Source organism: Marmota marmota, unplaced genomic scaffold (genome assembly GCF_001458135.2).
Source record: "Marmota marmota marmota unplaced genomic scaffold, marMar, whole genome shotgun sequence".
Lineage (NCBI taxonomy): Eukaryota > Metazoa > Chordata > Mammalia > Rodentia > Sciuridae > Marmota > Marmota marmota.
In genome coordinates this window covers 44,903,360-44,930,061 of record NW_026000229.1, presented here as the reverse complement: position 1 = coordinate 44,930,061, position 26,702 = coordinate 44,903,360, and the positions used below count along the sequence as shown (strand labels likewise).

Below are 26,702 nucleotides of genomic sequence, written 5' to 3'. Positions count from 1 at the left end.
TATGGCTTTCTTTTTCAAGAGGAAAAAAAGTAGATTCTAAGATAAAATGGCTGATTATTTCCAAATTTAGGCCTCAAACTTGGCCCCCTTCACTGATGGATATGCATAACCCAGTCTTAGTGAAAGACAAAACCTAATGGATATAAAAAGTAGGAAGTAAATTCTATTTTCCCTTGTTGTATAGGTATAACTTCAATTAACAAAACTAAAGAGAGGTGATGACATCTGTTAAGTTTTGGGCAAAGTTTATAGAGTGTGGCTTTGATGAATTACTAAAATAAAAAACATTAAGGAACACTTAATTACCAACTGTTACATCAAAGCAAGACTAGAGCTCAGTTTTCTCTAAGTTACTTCTACTATGTTAATTAAAAATACATTTCACTCTGTAGTTATACTACAACCATTTTAGTTCCCTGATAGCTTCACTACCTATACTACTACTTTGGGTTGACAGGTGTCCATCAAGTAGATTCTTTGCAGTTTTGTGAATGTGAGATTATTTGCAAATGGGATCTTTGCAAATGTAGTCAACTTAAGATGAGGCCATACTGGATTACAAAGGACTAAGGAGAAATTTCCTCCTGTTCTGAAGTCCTTAATTAAGGTAGAGTTTTCCTGTTATGTATTTCTAATAATTACTTCATATAATATCATCCATTTGGGATTAGGCTCAAAATCATTATAATCTTTGGTTTCTAAATATTTTGCATGTAATTCCTCCTCTTTCAGAAATTAATGGCCCTCTTTCTTAAGTGAAAGATAAAATGGACTTAATACAGTATGGATCATCAAATCAAGATGGGACAAAGAGAAGCTTTTATCTGAGTTTGACCATCACAGTGATCTTCAATAGTCCATGAGTATTCTTTACAACACTACCAATCACTTAAGAGATCTTCCTGTAACTCATTAACTGTCTGCATATTCTCCTCATTGCCACCTTCATTTCTTGATTCCTTAGTGTGTAGATGACAGGATTCAGAAAAGGAGTCAGAACTGCATCAAAGAAGGCCAGGAACTTGTCCAAGTGTGTGGAGGGAGACGGCCGTGCATATACAAATATCAAAGGAACAAAGAACAAGACCACCACAGTGATGTGAGCTGAAAGTGTAGACAGAGCCTTGGAAGAACCAGCAGAAGAGTGTTTCTGAACAGTAAGAATTATGACAATATAGGAAATGATCAGTATGAAGAAGGAGCCCACAGAGATGAAACCACCATTAACTGTGACCATGAATTCCAGTCGATAGGTGTCTGTGCAGGCAAGTCTGATGAACCAAGGAAGGTCACAATAGAAACTATCCAACACATTAGGGCCACAGAAGGGCAATTTTACTACAAAAACTAATTGAACCACTGAGTGAATAAGGCCAACCACCCAGGCAGCCACTAAAAAGAAGATGCACATCCTTGGGCTCATGATGGTCAGGTAGTGAAGAGGCTTACATATGGCCACATATCTGTCAAAGGCCATGGCCATGAGTAGCACCATCTCCACACCACCAATGACATGGATGAAGAAGATCTGAGTGATGCAACCTCTAAAGGAGATGACTTTGTGCTTCCTGAAAAGGTCATAAATCATCTTTGGGGAGATGACAGAAGAAAAACCCAGGTCAATGAAGGAGAGGTTGGCCAACAGAAAGTACATAGGAGAGTGTAAGTGAGGCTCAGAAGCCACTGTGAACACAATGAGGGAGTTTCCCATCATACTTGCCACATAAAACATGAAGGAGAACCCAAAGATTAGTAGTTGGATACCCCAGGAGTTGGTAAGTCCCAGGAATACAAATTCCGACACCACAGAATGATTTGTTCCATCCATTGGCTTTGTTGGAGGTGCTGCCTGAAGAACAACAGGAGAAAATGCAAATTATGACAAGTATATTAATAAACTAGGAGGAGAGAAGTCAAAGTTATAAAAGTTTATTTATACTTTAGCGTTAAAACTGACTTCACATGCTAATAGTCCCTGAAATATAAAATTGCTCACCGTTATGTAAATCTCCTCTCGACACTTAGGTTCTGTCTTTATTCAATATAACACCCTGATTCCTCCCAGCTAGTCTTTGTGATGTTCCTTGTGAGAAAGAAGATGACCAACATAAGTAATAAGAACTCAATCCAAAAAAAACTCTTCCTATTTTTGTCAGCTCCAGTCACATGTTACTAAGCACTATTGCATCAACTTTCAAGACGATAAAACATCTGGAAAACACTCCTTTTCTTCCTTTATTTCTAACCCTACCTCTAAGATGTGGTCATCTTCACAATTAATTTACATTTGCCACATCGATGAAATCTCCCTTTATTATTACTAGTATTTATTTTACTGTCCCTTATATTAAAATAAAATTGGTACAAATCTAACTCATCAAGGAGACCATAAACTTCCTGAAGGCAGGCATTATGATTTACCCATATTTAGGCTCCTAAATCAACACAAATATGGTATACTGAAAAGTACCTATGAACTGTTATCATTTTGCATCACATTAGGTACAAAAATTGAAAACGAATGTTTAGAAACTTCTCTAGAAATTAACATTACAATGATACCAATGTTTCTGATTTTGTATTTTTCCAAAAATCTCCACCTGTGAAGGACAGCAAATTAATGGGGAAAAGGACTGGTCCCTTGTGGTACAGTAATTTGAGAAGGGCTACCTTAGAGTACATGATCCATGTTCTGAAAAGCTTAAAGCTAGCAGAATCATCACAGTGAAATGGAAAATATATTTTACAAATCTCTGTGATGATTCATCGTGTTAACTTGTAATTATTTAATTTTAGTTACAGAAAGAATATGGGGTTTAAATTCACAAAACAAGATTTCTTCCATATTCATCCATTGACAGTTTTGATTTGGGGGAAGTTACATACACTCTCTGATCTTAAGTTTATTTATCTATGAAACTCTAATTGGTGCAATAATTAATCATATGATTTTTGTATATATTTGGGAATTTTTTTCTCTTTATTTTATTGTCGATGATAGATGATTCAATTCATGAGACAAAACTGATGAATGAATAAAAAAATAAGATGCTACTTGCCAGCAGAAAACATGAAAATTCCATATCATAAGATATATATTTCAATAACATAATATGCCAAAAAAAATAATCAATAAATGGGCAAAGGAACTGAAAAGGCACTTCACAGAAGAAAAAATACAACCTGTCAACAAATATATGAAAAAAGGCTCAACATCTCTAGCCATTAGAGAAATTAAAACTACACTGAGATTCCATCTCCCTCCAGTCAGAATGGCAATTATCAACAATACAAGTCACAATAAATTTTGGCAAGGATGTGTTACATTCATACATTGCTGGTAGGATTGCAAATTGGTGCAACCACTGTGGAAAGCAGTATGGAAGTTCCTCAGAAAACTTGAAATGGAATCACCATCTGACCATCTGACCCAGTTATTATTCCATTCCTCCACATATACCCAAAGTAATAAAAATTTAGAATCACTCCTGATGTAAAATATGGCACATAAATTTTTGCTGAAAAGATAAATAAAATCCATTTGTTTGCAGTTAAATTTACCAGATGAGGATAGAATAAAAGGTAGAATGAAAAAATTTGTTCTACCAAAAGTCAGAATAGAACTAAAAGGTAAGTCTCCAATCTATTCCAGGAGACCCAAATCAATGAGGTCAGCTTTAAAACATACAGATAAATTGAAGATCTCTAATTCAGGAAAGTCTCTAATCTTTTTAGATCATGAAATGCATTACCAAATATATTAAATAACTTGACAAAAAATAAACTTAGTGATAGAGCTTAGACTAGAACCCAAGTGACAAGGTGATGATAGAAACTGTTGGGGAAAGATGAGCACCTTTTACAGCTCCTCACTGCCACTTAATGACATTGATGAGTGCTGCTTTGGCCACCAAAATTAACCATCCCAGACAACTCTCAGCTTTCTAATATCTTGAAAAATATGACAGTTTCCTAAAACATTTGTTATCATTCTCATTGTTCAAGAAAATACTCTTACTTGAAATAGATGGGTTTCTATATGGGCTCATAACAGAAAATGCCACTCAACTCTGTCTCCAGAGGAATGAAACCTCTAGAGAGGGTCCAGCAAGCTTTAATTGCTATTAGAGGTTGCAAGATTGTGTCTTCCTTTGAATTCATCTCTATTTTAGCTCTTATAAGATCTAATAACAATTTAAAATCTCCATGTAATAATATAATGATTATAGGTTTCAGTATATGGAAAAACTATGTTTCACATTCTTCTACCTAATAACTTGATGATCTTGAATAACATACATTTCATCTCTGAGCACTTTTCCCATAAGTAAAATGGAGAAAATTAAAGTCACCAAAATGAGAATGTGAACTAATATGATACCAAATATAATTATTCTTCCTCCGAAATGTATCTAGTAATGAAATAATTTATAAATAAATTATTGTATATTAATTCACTGTAATAAATTATTTGGAAATTTTGGAAAGTAATAAGAATGAATCAGATTTATACTTCTCACCATGAAGAAGTCTCAAGAATATAATATTTAATGGAAAATATCAGATTATAAAATAGTATATTCATATAAATTGACCAAAATTTTAATTCCATACATATTAAATATTATTAAATATAAATATAAATGCATATACATATAAACCATAAAATACATATATACCATAAAAAAGTTTGAACAAAAAGAATATCCAACTCCAGAAAAGTGATTTTCTCTGGGAAGGAAGAAAGAGGAAACTAACAGGACAAGTGAATTCAGCTGTGTTTGTAATGATTTATTACCAAAAAAAAAAAAACATATCTCATGAAAAAATAGCAAATATTCATGTGTTAAATCTGGAAACTAAACATGCAATACCCATGATACAGTTAAGGGCACTTTTTCAGAGGTTAGTGTATCATATTTCCTTTTTAAATTTCATATGTCAGCCATATGTCTGTATCTTTCTCTCATCAGGTTCCACCAGGGTCACTACAAAGCCTCCACAGCATCCTGCTGCTTCAACAAGCCTCCATCTGCACTCAAAGCAGATGCTGACCATCCCATTAGTGGCTTAGAGCATCCTCTCTGCCTCCAGGTGAACTGCAACCTCTTCAAGCATTCAAATCCCCTTTAGAGCTGCTACCTTCTAACTTCATTTTCTACTTCATTTTTTCTAGTTTTTTTTTTCATCTCATGATCCAGCATTACCAATTTATTTGTTGGCATTGCCACGAAATAAACATTCCATCATGCCTTTAAATATACAAGTCCTTCTTTCCCAACTCCCCTCCCATCATCTAACCATTGCTCTCCTCCACCTGGGAGAAAACTGCTATCCATACCTCATGGAGAGCTAAACACATGCTTTAGTAGACTCCCCTTCTCAACAATCTCATTACATCATAAGCAGAATCCATACTTTACTCATCTCAATGTTCCTACTCATAACATTTTATTCATGCCAATAAATAACACTGAACACATTATATTAGTTTTACATTTGTATGAATTGAGGACATGAATTTTGTTATGTGCTTTTTACAACTGCAACTGCTGGCACAATGCACAGAATAAAAAGAGGCAAGAGGAAAGACACCAAAAATATTATCCCCATCAAAAATCAATTAAAGGTTTCAGTGAAGGAGAACTTAGACCTCAGATATAATAAAGGTAAGCTGGGAAAATCACATTGCAATTGAAAATCAGAAAATAGAACAATCAGATTACAATTGAAATACTGATAGATACAGCATATCACGTATTTATGATATCACAGTTTAGGATAAGAGTTTACATTGAAATTACTTAAAATGTAAAATATACCTAGTAATATAATTAGGGAAGATGAATTTTAAAAACTGATCAAAGTTCTGAAGCAACAAAAAAACAGAAAATAGAAGATTATGAAAATGAAGTAGAATTAAGGAAAAAGAAAATATATAAAAATCAAAGCCATAAAGAAAAATAAGGAATATAAGAAATTGGGAAATTTAAGGGAAACTGAATATAAAAGCAAAGATATTGTAAATATAACCTAATTGGACAATACTAAGTTGTCTTTAATTGCCCTAGAACAGGTACTGGGGAAGAAAAAAAATGGCAAAAGTCAATAAGAAATTATCCCTAGATGTACTAAAAGAAAGAGTAGTACCAAACATTAGAAAACAGAAATCCACACAGTTTGGGTCATCAAAACTAAATCCACTTGAGGTAGAGTCAGGATCCAATTCTCAGTCCTAAGCAATAGTCATAAGCATGTTTCTAATGGAATAACAAGGAATGGTGCCCATTCACATAAAAGTGATCAAATACTTACAACCCTGTTGATTATGCTCTGAAGCAACTTCTTAGATTGACTTTTCTCAAGAGAGAACATTTTTACCTGACACCAATATAGTCAAATAAGCCAATTAATAAATGGGCAAATGAATTAAGCAGATGCTTCTCAAAAGAAGAAACACAAATGGCCAACAAATACGTGAAAAAATTGCTCAACATAATTAGCAATTATTGAAATGCAAATCAAAACTACATTGAGATTTTGCCTCTCAGAATGGCAGTCATCAAGAATACAAATAATAGGGCTGGGGTTGTGGCTCAGTGGTAGAGCACTTGCCTGGCACATACGAGGTACTGGTTCATTCCTTGGAACCACATAAAAATAAATAAATAAATAAGATATTTTTAAAAAATACAAATAATAATAATACAAATTCAATATTGTCCAATTAGGTTAATAAATGCTAAAGAGGATTAGGGGGAAGTTACACTCAAACATTGTTGGTAGAACAGCAAATTAGTACAACCACTCTGCAAAGCAGTATGGAGATACCTCAAAAAACTAGGAATTGAATGACCATATGACCCAGCTATCCCACTCTTTCATATTATCCAAAACAACTAAAATCATCATACTATAGTGATACAGTCATGTCAATGTTTGTAGCAGCACAATTCACAATAGCCAAGTTATGCAATCAGCCCAGATGCCTGGCAACAGATGAATGGATAAAGAAAATGTGGTATATATAAACAATGGAATTTTATTCAGTCATAAAGAAAGATGAAATTATGGCATTTGAAGGAAAATGGATGGAACTACAGACCATAATGTTAAGCAAAAAGACTCAAACTCAGAAGGTCAGGGCTCATGTTTTCTCTCATTTGCAGAAACTAGAGAGGAAAAAGGAAAAGAAAGGTGGAGGTAGATCTCCAAAAGGCAAAGGAAGATCAGTAGAGGAAAAAGACCACAGGGTGGGAAGCAGAGAGGAACTGGAAGTGCTGTGGATTGATATTGGCCAATTTATATTGTTATAATGTGTGCATGTACAAATATGCAACACCAAATCCCACCAACATGTACGACTATAATGTACCAGTAAAAAATATGGGAAAAAGTGTGTTTTTAAAGAATTTTTCCAAAACAAAAAAATGATACAAAACACTTTGAAATTCAAAAGCACATAAGAAAACAGAACTAACTCAATTTCCTGGTAATTTTGTTTTACTTTAATTTCCCACATTTTATTTTAAAATAACATCTATACTAGCAGCAATTTATTAATCTTTGAATTTTGGATATCTCTTCTACTCTTTGGACATCTCTTCCATCCTAAAAACTTAAACATATCTTAATAAATTTGCTTCTATTTTCACAGTTTGTGCCTCATCTCTTTTTTTAATTATTAGCTGACAAACACAAATTTTATAGATTCATAATGTTTGGATACACTGTAGAATGGCTAAAGCAAACTACCATATGCATTAGCACATATACTTATTTACTGAATTGAGAAATCTTAAAATCTACTCTTTTCATATACAACATATCATTAATAACTACAGTCATCCTGATGTACAATACATCTCTTAAACTTATTTCTTCACTAACTGAAATTTTATGTTCTTTGATCAACATCTCACCAATGCACCCATCCCTCAACCTCCAAAACCACAGTTTTGCTCTTTGTCAGTTCAACTTTTCTACATTCCATGCACAAATGACATGACATACACACCTCATCTCTTTTGAAGCTATAATAAAACAAAATTATAAGAACCCTTGTTTTCTTAGTTTACATGTGCCACTAAATATTTCTTACCTGTTTATCAAATTACAGAGGATGAGCATCATTCATACAGTCATCACTGGAAACAGTGTGATTAATTAATAGCAAGATGAATACAAAATATAAAGCTGTTTGAATTTTTCTAATACTTTTCACATTACCCCAACACAATGTGGTTCTAATTGAAAGTCCATGTCAGTTAACCACTTCTGTTTCACAATTACTTCCTTTTATCATAATTATTCTCCAGTAGTTCAATTTGTCACCCTAGACACTATCTTCTGTGTTTTACGATGATACTCATGTACTGTAGGAAATGATGCATGTCCATGGGAATTCCTATAACAGAATCATGTCAGACCAAAAACCTAAACCTGTTCTCCATATTATTAATTTATTTCTGATCCTCCATTTAACCTACATAAAGAATAGGGCACCTTCATGGAGTCTGAGATCTTCCTGTGTTCTCTTAACACTAAAGGCCATAACATTCTGCCATGGGTGGAAATAAAGCTGATTATAGCTTAAGGACAGTGGCCAAGTGATACTGCATAGATATGAATTTAGACAGTCCTCATGGGTCAAAGGACTTTGTCCCCAGAGACCTATTCGGTTTTACCAGAAAAAACAAACATCCTAACATCTCGTAATGAGACACTAGAGAAGAGGAAATGAGACTGGAATATTGCCTTCTTAATACATCTGTACTATTTTCTTGAACATTTTACAAATATAGGTAATGGCTTATTCTAGGCAGTTCCTAAAATAGTCATTAAAAAGAAAGTTCAGACTCTATAAAACTCAGCCACACACATTACTAAGTAGAACAGTAGAGAGCAAACTTGCATGTATAATAGGTTGCTGTGCACATAAATATTTGCTCCTCTGAGTCAGGCACCATGGTGCATGCCTGCAATCCCAGCTACTTAGGAAGCTAAGGAAGAAGGATCACTAGTTCAATGCCAGCATGGGAAACTTAGCAAGACCATGCCTCAAATTAAATTAAAAAAAAAAAAAAAGTCTGGGGTGTGGCTCAGTGGTAGAGCTCTTACTTAGCATGCATGAGGCCCTCGGCTCAATCCCCAGTACCACTAAATAATAAATAAATACTTACTTTTATGGATAAATAGAGATTTTAAATTTTTCCATAAATAATTCAGGAAAGTAGGATTATTAGAGGAGCAAACAAGGATTTTGACTTTCAATTTTGCACACTTTTATCAGTCAGGATCCCATCAAGATAAGAGATGGCACAGTCAAATTAAATAACTGGAGAAAGCTCAATAAAAAGAATATTCACAAAGCTGTGAACATTGTAAGGAAAAACTAGGGGTCCTAGGCTAAAGACAAGAGAAAACATTACCTCTCTTGAGCCTAAAGGGACGAAGACACAAAGTAGTTGTAAAAGTCTAGAAATAAAGCATTTGTGGATGGAGAGGGCCATGGAAGAGTAACACAGCCAGCCCACGGTGTCCCTGAAGAGAAGAAATAAACGAAATGATCTGATCCTGGATCTCAAATCTCTCGCTACAGTTACACTTTGGCCAAAACCCAAAAGAAAACAAAGGACAATGGAACCTGTTTATGCAGCTCAGTGAGGTCAGATTTCCAAAGCCCATAAGAAGTAAGTGTTGAGACTGAAACTAGAGGCTATTTGCACTTTTTTTTTTTTTTTTTTTTTTTTTGGTACCAGGGATTGAACCCAGGGGCACTTAACCACTAAGCCACATCCCCAACCCTTTTTTATATCTTATTTAGAAACAAGGTCTCGCTGAGTTGCTTAGGGCCTCACTTAGTTGCTGACTTTGAACTTGCAATCCTCCTGCCTCAGCCTCCCTATTTGCTGGGATTACAGGCATGCGCCACCACACACAACTCCCATTCACCTTTTATCAAGGAAACAAACAAGAAGGGAAAGAGGAAACTGAGTAACATAAAGAATTATTGGTCAGACATGGCAGTACAAGCTTGTAATCCCAGCAGCTTGGGAGACTAAGGAAGGAAGATCCCAAGTTCAAGGCCAGACTGGGCATCTTATTGAGACCTTGCCTCCAAATATAATTTTAAAAAGAGCTAAGGGAGCCGGGCGCGGTGGCACACACCTGTAATCCCAATGGCTCAGGAGGCTGAGGCAGGAGAATCTCAAGTTCAAAGTCAGCCTCAGCAACAGCAAAGCACTAAGCAACTCAATGTGACCCTATCTCTAAATAAAATACAAAACAGGGCTGGGAATGTGGCTCAGTGGTCAAGTGCCCCTGAGTTCAATCCCAGTACACCCCCCCTCCAAAAAAAAAAAAAGGAAAGAAAAAGAGCTGAGGGTATATAGCTCAGTGGTAGAGCACTCCAGAGTTAAATCCCCAGTATGGAAGGAAGGAAGGAAGGAAGGGAGGGAGGGAGGGAGGGAGGGAGGGAGGGAGGGAAGGGAAGGGAAAGGAAAGGGAGGGAGGAAGGAGGGAGGGAGGGAAAAACAAGGAAGGAGAGGAATGAATTATTAGTGATCTAATCCAAAAATGTGAGCCACCATGAATGTATGTGCTTCTTACAAATTAGCAAGGAGGAAAATGTAATTAACATAACACATAGCTGTCAGAGTCCCCACTTTGTGTAGCTATTCATGAGGGCTATTTTGACAAGAGAATTTCTCTCATTTCACATTATCTGCCATTAGTATGTACCCTAGAGACTTCTCTACTTGATAGAATGAACAAAGCTTCTTTCCTATAGGATATTCATCATGACATAATCTTTTATTTACTTGGATGCCACTGTTTTCTATTGATGAGAACTACTGGGCAAAGGAGTACCAAGAATCATCCAATGGATCCCCTGAGTTCTGGATTTAATATTCCTTGTCCTTGGTATACAGGAGGAATCAAATTTCTCCCTGGTAATTGGGATGTGTCATCCCAATAATCATACTGTCCTTTACCCAAACAAAAAATAATATACTGCTCTGACCCATGCCATAAAGGCCCTAAACTGACCTCTCTCCAGCCATGTCCATCAACATGAAATGGAGATTTTGAGAGATACCTACCTGGACCCTACTTCCCTCCTTATTCATTTTTTTCTGATCCTCAAACATCACAAATCCATAAATGTGGTTTTTCCAAATTAGGTATAAATATATAAATATCAATATAGTGTACATTTATCAACACAGAAAGATAGAACACACTATACCCAAGAATTAATTACCTTGATTTATAACTTTAAATATTTCAACTAATGACTCATGAGTTTCCATTTTAACTCTTTCCTCAGACCACAAAATGTCAGACAGAGACTTTTTGAACTTTGGTACATGACATAAAGAGCCCCAAGCAGTCAGAGGCCATTATCAGCTGTGTTCCCTGTGGAAAATTCTTCTCTGGGGCCCAAGGACCTCCAATCTCATTAAACAGAGTTCAAAAGAATAGGAGGCACACAGGCACTATGGTATACACCTATAATCCCAGAAAGCCAGGAGGCTGAGGCAGGAGGATCTAAGTTCAAGGACTCCTGTTCAATAGAGCATCTCTTTTTCATTTGAAGCCTCTCTTCACATAAGGACTGGCATACATGGATTAAGGCAAGGGTGTATCAGAGTGGCTCAAGTGGCCTTCTCTACACCCAATATTATGCAGATATAAAAGAGTTAATAGCCTTGGTCTGAGTGCTGTAGAATAAGAGGCATTAGCCACATGTGAGGTTGATATGTAAGATTTCCCTAAAATCAAGATACATAATATGTATAGAGAAAAGATAAAAATCATCCTACTAACTTAATATTGACCATATGTTAATGTCAAGTAACATAGATCTTACTGCATATTGGAGTTTACATAGCGTTTATGGTATGTTATCATATTTCCATGTCATAGAGGAATTCAAAGTCTTAAAAAGTAAAAAAGAGAGAGAGAGAGAGACATAAATTTTTCAAACATATAGTTTTGTTTTACATTTGTGACTTTTTTCACATTATATATATTCTGACCATATAAATATATGGTATATGTATATATATAAATATATATGGCATATATATTTATATGGTCAGAAAATATATAAATATATAATATATATTATATATAATATAATATATATACTACAAGAATCAGTACATATTGCCACTGATTTAAAGGATGCACCAAATAAATTAGACAACATGCAAACCATTTACCAGTGAGTGGTTTTGACTTACAGAGTACAAATATAGCCAGTGAATTCAATACATATCAGTCCATTGTTATACTTCATTTTCTATAAAAATGTTTCCAGAACTGAAATTACACCCTAGTAATAGATAAGGCAGGAGAGGTATTCTACAATTTCATGAACTGTAGTGTTGGAAGGAAAAGTCAGAACCTAGGATAAATGTATATCTCTATGAAAACCAGTCTTTATGTCTTCCATAAAATAAGGGCTTACCTTTATTCCACCTGCCACACAGTGAACAGCTAGTCCAGTTGAAGGCATGATGAAGCATGGTGCCACACAGTATACAAAGGATCTACCTTCATGCTGGTGGTTTGGGCATGCAATAGTGATGATACCAGATTACCCCTAGTGAAGGGAAACTGTTGTTGACTCCATACAAAGACTTTATCTATGCTGTATGGTCACTATTTAATACCAATTAAGCACCAAGTATATACTTATTTAGTGCCAATTAATGAGTCCTAGGATAGATAGGGAAAGCAGCTGAGTGACATTACAGAAATGAATCATCTCGTTCTTATTCAGAGAATAACTTCTAACATCATTTTTCATAGGCCATAAATATCTTAATTCCCCAGACCCTTTCTGAAAAACCCAGCTATATTCTCTCTAAAGAACCTCATTCCTTTTTTATTCCTCAGGGGTACTTTACCACTGAGCTAAGTCCCCAGTCTTTTTTGTTTGGTTTGGTTTTGTGTTTATTTTGAGACAGGGTCTCACTAAGTTGCTTTGGGCCTTAATAAGTTGCTAAGGCTGGCCTTAAAATTATGATCCCCCTGCCTCAGCCTCCTGAGTCTCTGGGATTACAGGCATATATCATCATGCCTGCCTCTGCAGAATTTCATGTCAGTAATTTTATGATCTTCATTCTTTAGCCCTAACAACCAAACCAATCATTCATTTGCCTTACCAAAATTAGAAAGAGATGTTCCTCAAGTCATTATACTTTCCAAGGGAAGTATATAGTGGATTCCCTGAAATTCTTCACATTAAAAGGGTTTTACTTCATCATTATTCTCAGGACAACCCCAGAGTCTGTTTTAATAATGCAGTGAACATTCACTTGCATGACATATTTATCCATTCATAATACAAACTCACTGTTAATTAATCATATAGAACATGCTCACTGGAAAGAGATGTTGAAGGAGTTGGACACCATAGGAATCTGAGTATGCTACTCATGAAGGTTATTTTTTGCCTCCAGGCTGTCTAGAGAGACTTTCTTTGCTCCAGACAACTCTCATATCTGGAAGCTTATGAATTCTCCCAATAAATATGCTAGAGCAATACTCTCACATACTGTATATACTGCCTCCAAAATCCAAAGAGATTAGGTGAGGACTGGGTTTCTTTCTCTGCAGTGTGGCAACTTCAGAAAAAACAACATGACATGACTCAAACCACTTAGAGATAGAAGTCACTAATGTTGGAGGTCTATGAATATATGCAGGATTCATCTTCCATTATGTGGAACACATATGTCTTATTAAGGCATCTAGGATACTTACTACTTCTAATTCATCGAGTCCAGTTATCAAGTTACTATTAGAGCAGTGGAACAACATAATATTCCATATCATACCAATCCCCTCCAGATCTTTTTCTGGCAGTAATGATAAAAAATAAATGCATCACAGGTTGGATTCCCTGGGAAGTAGACTCTGAGATGTAGAACAGCATGCATCAAGTTTATCTGAGATTTCTCTCAGAATCAATTCTATTTGGAGATAGGAGGTAAGCCTGATGCAGCAGAGGGAGAAGCTGGACAACAGTAAAATTATAATATAGTTTCATCTCCCTTTCAGAAAGTTCTACACTTGGGAAGACCTATGATAATTGTCCCAAGTGGACTACTAACAACCAAAATTACCACAAATGAGGGCATAGCCTTAGATAAGTCAGGTCTCCCTAGCAAAGACTATGCCAAAGAGGGAAGATTGATTAGAGACATAAGACAATAGTGCTTCCACCAGCTGGGGGACTGAACCCTTCTGACCTAAGGAGGGAATCTGAGTAGCACAACACAGCATACATGAATTCCACCCTGGAGCCATTTGCATCTTTATGCTTCACCTGAGTTCTGGGAAAGGCTCATTCAGGATTTAGATACATCTCGTAACATAAAGGCATATTATAAGAAAAGTTAATGGGATGAGTTACAATACTTGCTGCTAAAGTGAATCTTGAAATCACATCTGGCGCTCATATGCCTCCTATCCTGTACAGGCTAGAGTCCTCAGCTGGCAAAATCTAACCTACTTGGCTCATAAGTTCATTTAGACTGTTACCCATGAGTATGCTAAACCACTGTACACTATGTACTTCCCAAGCCCTGGCTGTTGTAGCGGCCCATTTACCATCACAGTTGGTTAAGGAAGTACTAAAAGTCACCTGTGTAGATCAATTAGTGCCAAACTGTGTTTTCCTTACTCTGATAACAGCCTTACTTCTTCCTAATGAGCAACTGTCCCTGCTAAGATGATGGTTGCTCATTTTGTCTGTTTGTTCTTGGCAGAAGCAGCTTGACTTTGCTGAGCAATTTCCATTAACCACATTTTAATGGGACTCGTGTCTGTGGTACAAAAGCTCCATCTAACTGTGAAAATCAGGACTTCTATACACATAATGTCCAAAGTTTCAAGGATGTGAGGCTTAAGTTCCCAATTATACCTTGTTTTCTGAACCTATATATACAATCTAATGGAGACACAGTATCAAATGATAATTATTGATTTATTATCTATAGAGTAACCTAGAGAATTCATCCTATTCTCAAAATATCATTTCCAAGCAGGTGCTTCAGCTTCGTGTGAAATGAGCCATCTCTGCTCTATTAGACCAGCAGATTCTATTACTGGGAACAGTAGACGTAATGGTCATAAGCTAACTCTCATACCTCCATTTCTTTAATGTTGGTCCTTGGTATAGTATTATGTGTGGTGGCATCCTCTGTCTACATATTACTCTGTAATACTTAGGAAAGTGGTTGCTCAAGCCCATACAGATTTTTGTTGTAATAATCCAACTGGTGCTTGGCAATAAACATCTTTTCTCTTCTCTCCACCAATTTTTCTAATACCACAGAGTATGCCAGATAGTATGGCCTACACAACAAGGCTATTTTCACAGAATCTTGACCCACTGCAAAGAATTTATATATTTTTGCATATCTGTACCCCACTCAAGTATGTCAGCCTTTCATATCCTCTAGTACATAGGTTGGAGTGGTATTCCTGATTATAGAATAGTCTTCCTCCAAAGAAACCTACCTGGCATAGTGCTTCCTATTCAGTGTTGGAAGACAGAAGATGCGATAATTTTCCTATACTTTGAAAACAATGTCCTGACATGCTCCAAACTAAACTCCTAAAATTTTTAGTGATGTGACAATTTAATAATTCTTCATAGAACTTATTTGCTCCTTTGAGATCACATATATATTACCAAAGCATCCAATACTGGCCAAATCTTATTTATTGGGTTTTGAAGAATGCTATCTTAAGATAATGGACCATTATAGTGGTTTAAAACACTCAAATGGTCCAGGTCTTTCCAGACTATATTGTTACAAAGGATAAAACTGTAAATGTATATGTAGGTCCATTCCAAGTAAATGCTATTTCTAATTCTCCCTTCTGAAAGAAATGTAAAAGAAAGTTTACTAGATCAGCAGTCACATATCATACATTCAAGACTATGTTAAATGACTCCAGCAAAAATACCACCTTTAGCACAGAAGCTGCAATTAAGATTACTCATGGGTTGCATTTACAATGGTTCATTGTCATTCTCTTGGAACTGTCTAATTTCTATAGGGGGACACACTACTGAATTAAGTACAGATAAGACAGGGATCATCATTCCCATACTTTGCGGGTATCTTTTTACCACCACTGCCATAAAAAATGCAAGAGAAATTTTGAAACACTATCTTAGCCCAGGAATGGAAAATTTTCAGTGCCTTCATCAATATAACAACTATAACTCACAGGGCAAGAAAAGATTGTGGAAGTGGAACCAACTTCCAAGTACATACATTCCAATTATACATTCAGGTAATGGTGTGACCCTCATCACTGGGGTTGTCATTTGGTGAACCCAATATACATTTGATCAAAACTAGGACTCCATGTATTACATAATTCCTATATGCTTCCACTCAAACCAGAGGGCAATGATGAACCCTTAGGAATATAAGTCCAATGTCAACTCTGAGTCCAAAAGTCTTTAAATGATGTGCTATTTCTTTTTTCCTGACATTTGATGATGCAAATAAATGGCCATAGGTACCTTTGGGCAGTAGAATTATGAAGCTGTTGCACAGTATTTTTATCACAGCAGACTTGGTAATACCATGTCTTCCACCCCTTTCCAGAAGAGTAGAGTTAAGGATTATCTATATAGGTTATGCATACTGAATCCACTCAAATATCTTTCTGAGCCTTTATTTTTTCTCTCTACAACCTATTAGGGAAATTCCAGAAAATTTCAACTTCCCTGATAGTAGTGAGTGCATAAAACAAAATACGTAGTTGATTATATATAAATAATAACTATTTGTAAGCTGACCCATAAATTTGGGGCTTTGGTGGTGATGAGGTCACCAGAGGAAGACCCATAAATAGGGATAGCATTCTTTTTTCCTTTATTAGTTCTTTTTTAGTTATACATAACATTAGAATTCATTTTGACAAAATTATGATAGCATGGAGTATAATTTGTTCTAATTCAGTCCCCAGTTCTTCCCCTTTCCCTCCCGTTGTTCCCCTCTCTCTACTCTAATGATCTTTCTTCTATTCACTTATAGTTTTTTTAATTGTGGATATATACATGATGGTGAGATTCACATGATGGTTGTGGTATATTCATGTACATACACAGGAATAATTGGTCAGATTCATTCCACTATTCTTTCATTATCACATCGCTCCTCCCTCCCCTTCAAAGATCAGTGAAGTATATGAAGAAAATGCTTTCAAGTAAAAAAAAAATTCTTCTGACATCTTAATTACCAAAGAATCACTGAAGTACAGGAATTATGATAGCAGATCCTAAATTCAAACTGCCAGACTTTGAGTCTAACCTAATAGACCTTGAGGGTAGTTAGTATCTCTGCACCCCAGACTCTTTCTCTGTATTGTGGATAATGAAAGAATGTGCTACAAAAAATTCAAAGTAAATCACTTAGAAAAATGTCTGGATCATGAGAAGTACTATGTGAGTCATATCGGTTGTTCCTTCCCCTAGCTTACAAACTACGAGAAACAATCATAATGCCATCAAACTTAAAAAGAAAACTTCAATCAATAGGGTTCTTTCCAATATTTAGTAACCAAGTTACTGCACAATTTTTAGACAAAGAGAACTTTCACACTATTTTACTAATAATCTATTTTCTGTTTTCTGAAATATTTGAAATTTACCTGTCTGAGAAAGAAGCATAATGATTTTAATGTGACTTAATTAAGCAGCGTACACAATTCACCAATCACGTTTCTCACAAAAAGGAAGTATCATCAAGCTACCTGCATGTATGGAAATGTTACAACGAATTCCAATAATATGTACAAATAATACGTGTTAATTTTAAAAGATAATTTAAAAAATTACTAAGAAAAGTATAAATAGGAAGTTGGTAGGCTGACCTTTCCAGATGTTACACTTACCGTAAGTCCACTGTCCTCAAGAGTAAAGTTCGGCTGTCCCGCTGTGCAACACTCCAAGCAGTGAGCAAGCGCAGAGCAGCCCGAATCTTGCGCGTGAGCCTGGGGGACCAGGTGTGAAGGCTTGTGTCTAAGCTAGGGGGTTGCCAGCCTTACTGGTAGTGGTGTTCAAGTGCTCTACTTCCCCATCGATGAGACAGAGAAGTGTTGCTTCATCCAGGAAATCCTCAATGAGACCATGGACATCAGCAGTTATAGAACCCAGTTACGGTGCAAGCAAAAGTTCTTCCTTCTGCTGACCTGGCATACAGGTGGAGGTGAGGGACCCTGAAGGCAAGGTGGTACTGTCCCGGCATTGGGGCTCCGATACCCACTCCATGTTCACCTACCACACCCCCAGTGAACATCAGATCTGTCTGCCCTCCAACTCCACCAGAATGGCCCTCTTCTCTGGTGGCAAAAAGCATGTGTCCCTGGACGTCCTGATTGGACAGCATACCAACACCTATCCTGAGTTTGCAGCTAAGGATAAACTGACAGTAATGTGACTCCATGGCTGCCAGTTTCTTGATCAAGTGGAACAGATCCAGAAGGAGGATTACCAGAAGTATCCTGAAGAGGGCTTCCATCTAACCAGTGAGAGCACCAACCAGAGGGTCCCGTGGTCCTCCATCACTCAGAATGTCATCCTTATCCTCATTGGTATTTGGCAGATGAGTTACCTCAAAAGCTTCTCTGAGGTGAAAGACCTCTACAAAGAAAACTACAGAAGCTAAAGAAAGAAATCAAAGAATGAAAGAATGATCAAGGCTTGCTGTTGGAGAAAATGCCGGTTTATTGAGGCAGCTCTGCATGTTTATAGAGTTGGGGATGATCTGACAGTTAAGACAGTTTAATGGTTGAAAGGTTTTACAGTTGGCATGGGATGCTTTCTGATTGGTGGGTAAGGATCATGTGAGCCAGCAGGGCTCACCATTGGATGGCAGGATCATGTGAGCCAGCAGGGCTCACCATTGGATGGCTCTTTTGGGGGGATGGGGAAGTTAGTCTTTGGAGCCGGGTGGACTCCCAACAAAGAAGACCTTAGAAGATGGAAAGATCTCCCTTTTTCTTGGCTAGGCAAAATTAATATTGTCAAATGACCATACTACCAAAAGCACTATACAGATTTAATGCAATTCCAATCAAAATCCCAATGACATTCCTTATAGAAATAGAAAAAGCAATCATGAAATTCATCTGAAAAAAATAAGAGACCCAGAATAGCCAAAACAATCCTTAGCAAGAAGAGTAAAGCAGGTGGCATTACTATACCAGACCTTAAACTATACTACAGAGTGATAGTAACAAAAACAGCATTGTATTGGCACCAAAATAGACTTATAGACGAATGGTACAGAATAAGGACACAGAGACAAACCCACATAAATACAGTTATCTCATATTGGACAAGACTCCAAAAACATACATTGGAGAAAAGATAGCCTCTTCAACAAATAGTGCTGGGAAAACTGGAAATCTATATGCAGCAAAATGAAACTAAGCCCCTATCTCTCACCATGCACAAAACTCAACTCAAAGTGGATCAAGAACCTGGAAATTAAGCCAGAGACCCTGTGCCTAATAGAAGAAAAAGTAGGCCCAAATCTCCATCATATTGGATTAGGCCTCGATGTCCTTAATAGATCAGTGGAATATGTGAAGAAAATGCTAAGACTCTTATAGCACAAGAAATAAAATCAAGAATCAATAAATGGGATGGATTCACACTAAAAAAAAAAATCTCAGCAGAAAAACAATCAGTGAGGTGAAGAGAGCAAATTTTTACCACACATACATCAGATATAGCACTAATCACTAAGATACATAAAGAACTCAAAAATCTTAACACCAAAAAAACAAATAACCCAATCAATTAATGGGCTAAGGAAATGAACAGACACTTCTCAGAAGATAACATATAATCAGTCAACAAATATATGAAAAAATGTTCAACCTCTCTAGCAATTAGAGAAATGCAAACCAAAACTACTCTAAAATTTCATCTCACTCTAGTCGGAATGGCAGCTATTAAGAATCCAAACAACAATAATTTTGGTGAGGATGTAGGGAAAAGGCACACTCATACATTGCTAGTAAGACTGCAAATGGGTGCAACCAATATGGAAAACAGTATAGAGAGTCCTTGGAAAACTTGAAATGGAACCACCATTTGACCCAGCTATCCCACTCCTCGGTCCATACCCAAAGGACTTAAAAACAGCATACTACAGGGACACAGCCACATCAATGTTTACAGCAGCACAATTCACAATAGCTAAACTGTGGAACCAACCTAGATGCCCTTCAATACATGAATGGATAAAGAAATTGTGGTATATATACACGATGGGATTTACTCAGCTTTAAAAAAGAATAAAATTATGGCATTTGCAGATAAATGGATGGAGTTGTAGAATATCATGCTAAGTGAAGTAAGCCAATCTCTAAAAACCAAAGGCCGAATGTTTTCTCTGATATGTGGATGCTGATCCATAATGGGAATGGTGGGGAGGCAGCATGGGAAGAATGGAGGAACTTTAGACAGGGCAAAGGAAGGGAGGGCAAAGGAGGAGGCATGGGCGTAGGAAAGTTGGCGGAATGAGATGGACATAATTACCGTAAGTACATGTATGAAGATACAATTGGTATGACTCTACTTTGTGTACAACCAGAGACATGAAAAATTGTGCTCTATATGTGTACTATAAATTGAAATGCATTCTGCTGTCATGTATAACAAATTAGAATAAATAAATAAATTTTTTTAAGAAGCTTCTCTGAGGCCAAGAAGTTAATGTAGTGCTCTCTCCATATGACCCTTTTCACTTGAATACTTTTGTACTTTCCCTAACCAATCCATGAACTATCCAAACCACTTGGATTTTGAGGATAAGAGAAACGAAAAAGAATGATTTCTCTACTCTATGGCAACAAATCATTCAGTACAGTAACTTGCTTAAACCTGGTTCTCAAGGACACAGGACATTGCTCCAAGAGTTCAAATTCTATTTTAGGGCTTATGAGGAGTTGAAACTAATCCAACACTCAGTCTTGTTTGTTTTGCCTCCTGGATTTCCCTGTCCTCTCACAAAATGAGCAAATGACCTTCGGTTTTGTCTTCATCTAATTATCTAGTATGAGACTGGCATACCCCACAGAGAAGACCCTGCCTCAGTGCTCCCTGGTCAGTTCTGGGTTCACTCAATGGCTTTGGAAATGTAAATAAGGGGGAGGTCTTGGTCCCAGAGAATTGAAATATTTTTCTACATATTAGAATGATTTTTTATAAATTATTTATTTTCTTTCATAGTTGAAGTATTATTGCCAACAATCCAGTTTCTAGGCATTCTGTTTATTCACACATTTTTAATAATTGCCATGGAAGCTCTCAAGATTTCAGCAGTCTGTAAGCCAGAAGGCAGCTACTATCAAGGCCAAAAAAGAGGCTTAGCAGAATTCTCTTGGACACCTGTGATTCTCATAGGGCCTCAGAGTCAGAGATAAGATAGTGGCAGAACCAGTATGGACAATGCACTCTTACCCTCCCTCTTCCCCTCACTTTTAAGGGAACCAAATTTGGTTCTTTGTTCAGATTTTTTTCAATGAAATAAAACATCTTATAGTAACTGTGTTTGAGACGAAATAAGAGTTTATGGGCACAGGAAGGTAAAAAGGGAAAGAGGAAAGATTCTTGTTCTGCCTGGGTGGGTGATCTGGAATGGACTTTTGTATGGACTTGTGCTAGGGCTTAGCTTGGATGGGCCTCTTTCCTGGGGTCTATAGGTGGACAGAGTGGTTGCTTAACCATTTTCAGAAGCCAACCAAGAAAAGAATATGTCGGCAAGGACATGTGAGGAAGTTAAGTACTTGATTTCTTAGCCCCTGAATCCTAAATGTGAATAGCTAATGCCCTTCTCCTATACTAAAACTTTATGATTAATTGCCCATTCTTGACATTTTTGTTTCATAATTTTATTACATATTTATTTGTAATATTATTTATTAAATTATTTTATCTGACCTGCAAAAAAAAAAGAGTATGGTTTGGACAAAACAATAGACAAATAGAACAGCTTATAAAATAGTTTCAGAAATAGGTCCCAAAATATATAATAATTCAATGTATTAAAATACATTGCTTCAATTCAAAGAAAAGAAATGGAACAGAGAAAAAGTAAATGCAAGCCTTTCCTTACCATATATAAATTCAAAATAGATTAAATATTGATAATTTATAGGGATAAGGAAGCACCATGAACTTTGTTACTCAGGGGGCATTCATGCCCATATAGTAAATTTTAATCTAGCATCCCCATAAACACAACTATAGACAAAAGGATACTACTTAGTAATGAGGGTTAAACTTTTTGTAATTAAACAATGGCTTAAAATTCAGCTTTGGTAAGTCTTGAACAAAGAAATGTAGTGGTAGAAATTAGGGAAGGATTTAGGAATGATAAAGAAATTCTAATGACAACTTAGAGGAAGGAATAAAAAAAAGAGGTATATAAAGCTCTATTACTCAAAATTAAGCCTACAAAAACTGTTTAAGAGTAGGGCTGGGGTTGTGGCTTGGTGGTAGAGTTCTTGTCTATCATACATGAAGCATTGGGTTCAATCCCCAGCACCACTTTAAGAGTGAATTGTGAGCATAAATTCAAACACAAAATTGATTTTAAAGTGAAAGGGCACTGATTGATTACCTAATAAGCAGACTCAATTTCTAGTGCTTAGTTCTCCCTGATGATTTCTAATGATGTGCCCTTGGACAAATCACATCCGTTTCTCTTCTTTTTTTTTAGCATATATAACTTGAAGAGATCAGAAAAAATGTTGTCAGTAATTCATTCCAATTTTAAATTCTAATAGTCTACATATACAAATAACAATTTCCCAAACTGTGAGACAGAGGAGCCTGATAAAGAAGAAAAAGATGTACACACTGGGGCAGTAAAAAGCAAAAAAAAAAACATTAGGAATAAAAGAATTGAAATCAAAATAGGTAATAAGCAGATTAAAGATCATAGAACATAGTTTGTCTATCAATAGACTAATCTATCCAATATAGGAAAAAGATAAAATATTATTTATTATCTGCTCAATTACATGCCACCTTCCTAGAGTATAGACTTTCAACATGGTAGATTACAAAAGACATATGATTTTATTTTTAACACTTTAATGTACAGAGTGTCAAACAATAACATCACTTCTAATTTAATGGTAAAATAGATACTTAGTAGTTAGTAAATTTCTGTGCGTATATCATGGCATAAATCTTCAATGTTTCTCTGAAATTGCATAGTGTCTTTTCTGCAACTACCATGAGGGAGAATCTATAGTTCCACGCCTTCATAGGCAATCCATTTATGAAATCTTTCTATAATGCATAAGACGGCTCCATAGTTTCCTCATTGCCACTTTCATGTCTTTGTTCCTGAATGTATAGATAACTGGATTTAGAAAAGGAGTAATAAATGCATCAAAAATAGCAAGATATTTATCCAGGTGTGATGTGGGAGAAGGCCACGTGTAGAAAAACATGAGTGGTCCAAAGAACAAGACAACCACAGTGACATGAGCTGACAGAGTAGAGAGGGCCTTGGATAGACCACCAGGAGAGTGTTTCCAAACAGTGAACAGAATGAAAATATAGGAAATAACTAGCACAACAAAGGAGCCCACAGAAATGAGTCCGCTGTTGACAGTGACCATGAACTGAAGTTCTTGAGTGTTTTTGCAAGCAAGTCTGAGGAGCCGGGGAAGGTCACAGTAAAAGCTGTCAAATATATTAGGGCCACAGAAAGGTAAATCTACCACAAAAACTAATTGGACTGATGAGTGGATAACTCCAATGATCCAGGAAGTGACTAAAAAGTATAGACACATTTTTGGACTCATGATGGTCAGGTAGTGCAGAGGCTTGCATATGGCCACGTATCTATCAAAGGCCATAGCTATGAGCAGCACCATCTCAGTAGCCCCAACAGCATGACTAAAGAAAATCTGGGTAATACAGCCCCAAAATGAGATGGTTTTGTGCTTCTTGAAAATATCACAAATCATCTTAGGAGCTGTGATTGAGCAAAACACCATATCAATGACTGAGAGGTTAGCCAGGAGGAAATACATGGGGGAGTGCAGGTGAGCATCCAAGGTTACAGTGAACACAATGACAAGGTTTCCCATTATGCTTGAAAAGTAGAACAACAAGGAGAAAACAAGAAGGAAAAACTGAATATCCCATGAATTAGTGAGTCCCAGGAACACAAACTCTGATACTACAGAATGATTCATTCCATCCATTGCCTCAGAGAACAGCATCAGTTTTCATGTGCCCTAAGGGAAGAAAGAAATGCACAAGTATTAGTACTCAAGAAAGCAAGCCTCTAACCATGGAAATAATTCTCCTGTTAACAACTCACACAGCAAAATAACTTCATCACATTTACACTGGTCTCTACTTAGAGGGATAGCTAGCTCCTAAATAGCATTATGGTTTTCAAAACTGCTACTACTAAGTTAGTTCCATCTCTAGACCTATTTCCCTTCTGCTTTTGTTTAGCATTACATGGATACTTTCTATTTCCTCCTGCCCACTCTGTTCTTCTACCTGGATGACATCTAAGGTCATCTTCAAATACTTTAGACTTTGACTTCTTATGAATGGACAGATTTCAGCCAGTCATATGAACCATGTCACAATCACTCATACACAGCATAGAGTTTTTAAAGTCTCTGTTCTACTGTATATATTGCTCAAATGAACTACAAATGTTTCTCTTCTTTCTTCAACTTTCAGATTTTCTCTCATTCTATTCTCACAGAATCCAATTTTCAAAGTTCTTTTTTCCCAGCTAAAACTCCCTCATTTGTGAAATCTTCCCAATCTGCCTAAATCTCTATATGCTATCTGTATACTAGCATTTATTTTGCTTTGCCTCTCATGATTATATAAACATCCATCTCTCCAGTTAAAATATAGCTTATTGGGTACAGGAATCTGTCTGGTCCACATGTGCAGCTCCCACTACCACCACAATCACCAACAGTGACTAACAGTCACATAAGTGCTTCACACCAGTTGAATGAAGAAATAAATCAGTGGGACTCAACCAACAATAAAAATTAAAAAAAATTAAAATAAAATAAAATCAGTGGGACTGAAGAATGTCACTGGAGTTAAGAGAGTATATCTTGATTTAGTGAGGTTCATATTAATAGTCTGCAAATAAAGATTCATATTAATAGTATGTAAATAAAAAGTCTATACTCAAATAACTTGAAATCAGCATACTATAGTGATGCAATGTTTATAGCAGCTCAAATCACAATAACTAAACTGTGAAAGCAACCTAGATGCCCTTCAATACATGAATGGATAAAGAAACTGTGGTATATATACACAATGGAATATTATTCAGCTTTAAAAGAGAATAAAATTATGGCATTTGCAGGTAAACGGATGGAGTTGGAGAATATTATGCTAAGTGAAGTAAGCTAATCCCAAAAAGCCAAAGGCCGAATGTTCTCCCATTAACAAAAATCCTTGATTTTGTGTAATTCGCCTTCACCATAGAAAATGCAATTCTGGTATTACATACAGATCTTCCTTCTCCAGAAAGGGTAAAAACACTTGAAGAAATTCTGTAATTCATCAACACCCAGGAAGCCCCAAACACTCTGCCTGCTACTAAGTTAATTTTCACCTTCAGAAAGTCTCTTCTTGTTTATTCTGACTTCTTTTATCTGAATTCTTGTACTGATAGCTTCTATTACACTATTTAATTTTTCAATGATTTTGTCTAATAAATATGCCTTGGTTTTATCTTCCCACATATATTTATAAAACACTATGTGTGGGTTTCATGTATCATAATCCTTTGTACTGAATGAATGAAAAGCAACTCAAAAACAATGCTGGGAATATTTCTTGGCTTATTCACTTATTAATTCAACAAATATTTATACAGTATTTACAAAAGTGCTTACCAATGTGTTGAAATTTGAGATAATAGGAAGATGAAAAAACTAGATATCAATTTTGTGGAATAAATGAATGGAATAAGAAATTTAATATATAAAAATAAGAATAAAAAATAAAACCCTAAGGTTGTCGTAGCAATTTATTTTCTTATTGGCTCATTATAATTAAACATAATAGTAGGGTTGACTGTGACATATTCATATATGCACACAACATGATGTGAAAAATCTCATTCCCTAGTATCTTCTCTTTCACTCCCCTCTTCATTTCACCTGATCCCCTTGCTGTACTCTACTTGTCTCCCTTCTATTATTACTTTTTAATTTGTGCATTTAATTATATATAAACAGAATTCATGCAGTGTATTCATACATGGACATAGCATAATTGGCTAGACTTCTTCAAAACAATTTTAAGTAAGAACAGTATAAACCATCTTATTATTTGTATCCAAACCCCTATCATGAACTATAAACTAATCAAAACATCTCTAAGAATGAGCCAAAGCAAAAGAATTTCTCTTGATCACTAAGGGAAAAAATATGCTTCTAACCAAAATGTTATTAAGGCTCCCCTGACGTAGGAACAATGAGAATATACTAGAAAGTAGGATTATAAGTAATTGTTCCTCCAAATTGAAATTCTGACAGCAACAAAAGGCAGATAAGAATAAGAAAAGAAATGATGGTGCACTTGCCTGTTAATGAATTTATAAGGAAAAGAGAAAAACCAAAAGAGG

At 36.0% G+C, this 26,702-nt stretch overlaps 2 protein-coding genes and 1 pseudogene across 2 annotated transcripts; 1 reads left to right on the top strand and 2 right to left on the bottom strand.

Moving 5' to 3' along the window:
• Positions 1 to 889: 889 nt before the first annotated feature.
• Positions 890 to 1,828, bottom strand: LOC107138258 (olfactory receptor 4F3/4F16/4F29-like). The gene has a single exon (XM_015480865.2). It carries the CDS (start codon positions 1,826 to 1,828, stop codon positions 890 to 892), a length of 939 nt encoding a protein of 312 aa, XP_015336351.1.
• Positions 1,829 to 14,753: 12,925 nt separating this feature from the next.
• Positions 14,754 to 18,868, top strand: LOC107137667 (annotated as a pseudogene).
• A 4,459-nt stretch (positions 18,869 to 23,327) lies between these two features.
• LOC107137824 (olfactory receptor 4F15) lies at positions 23,328 to 24,300 on the bottom strand. Its single transcript, XM_015480262.2, has one exon. It carries the CDS (start codon positions 24,298 to 24,300, stop codon positions 23,344 to 23,346), a length of 957 nt encoding a protein of 318 aa, XP_015335748.1. The 3' UTR covers positions 23,328 to 23,343.
• Positions 24,301 to 26,702: the final 2,402 nt, after the last annotated feature.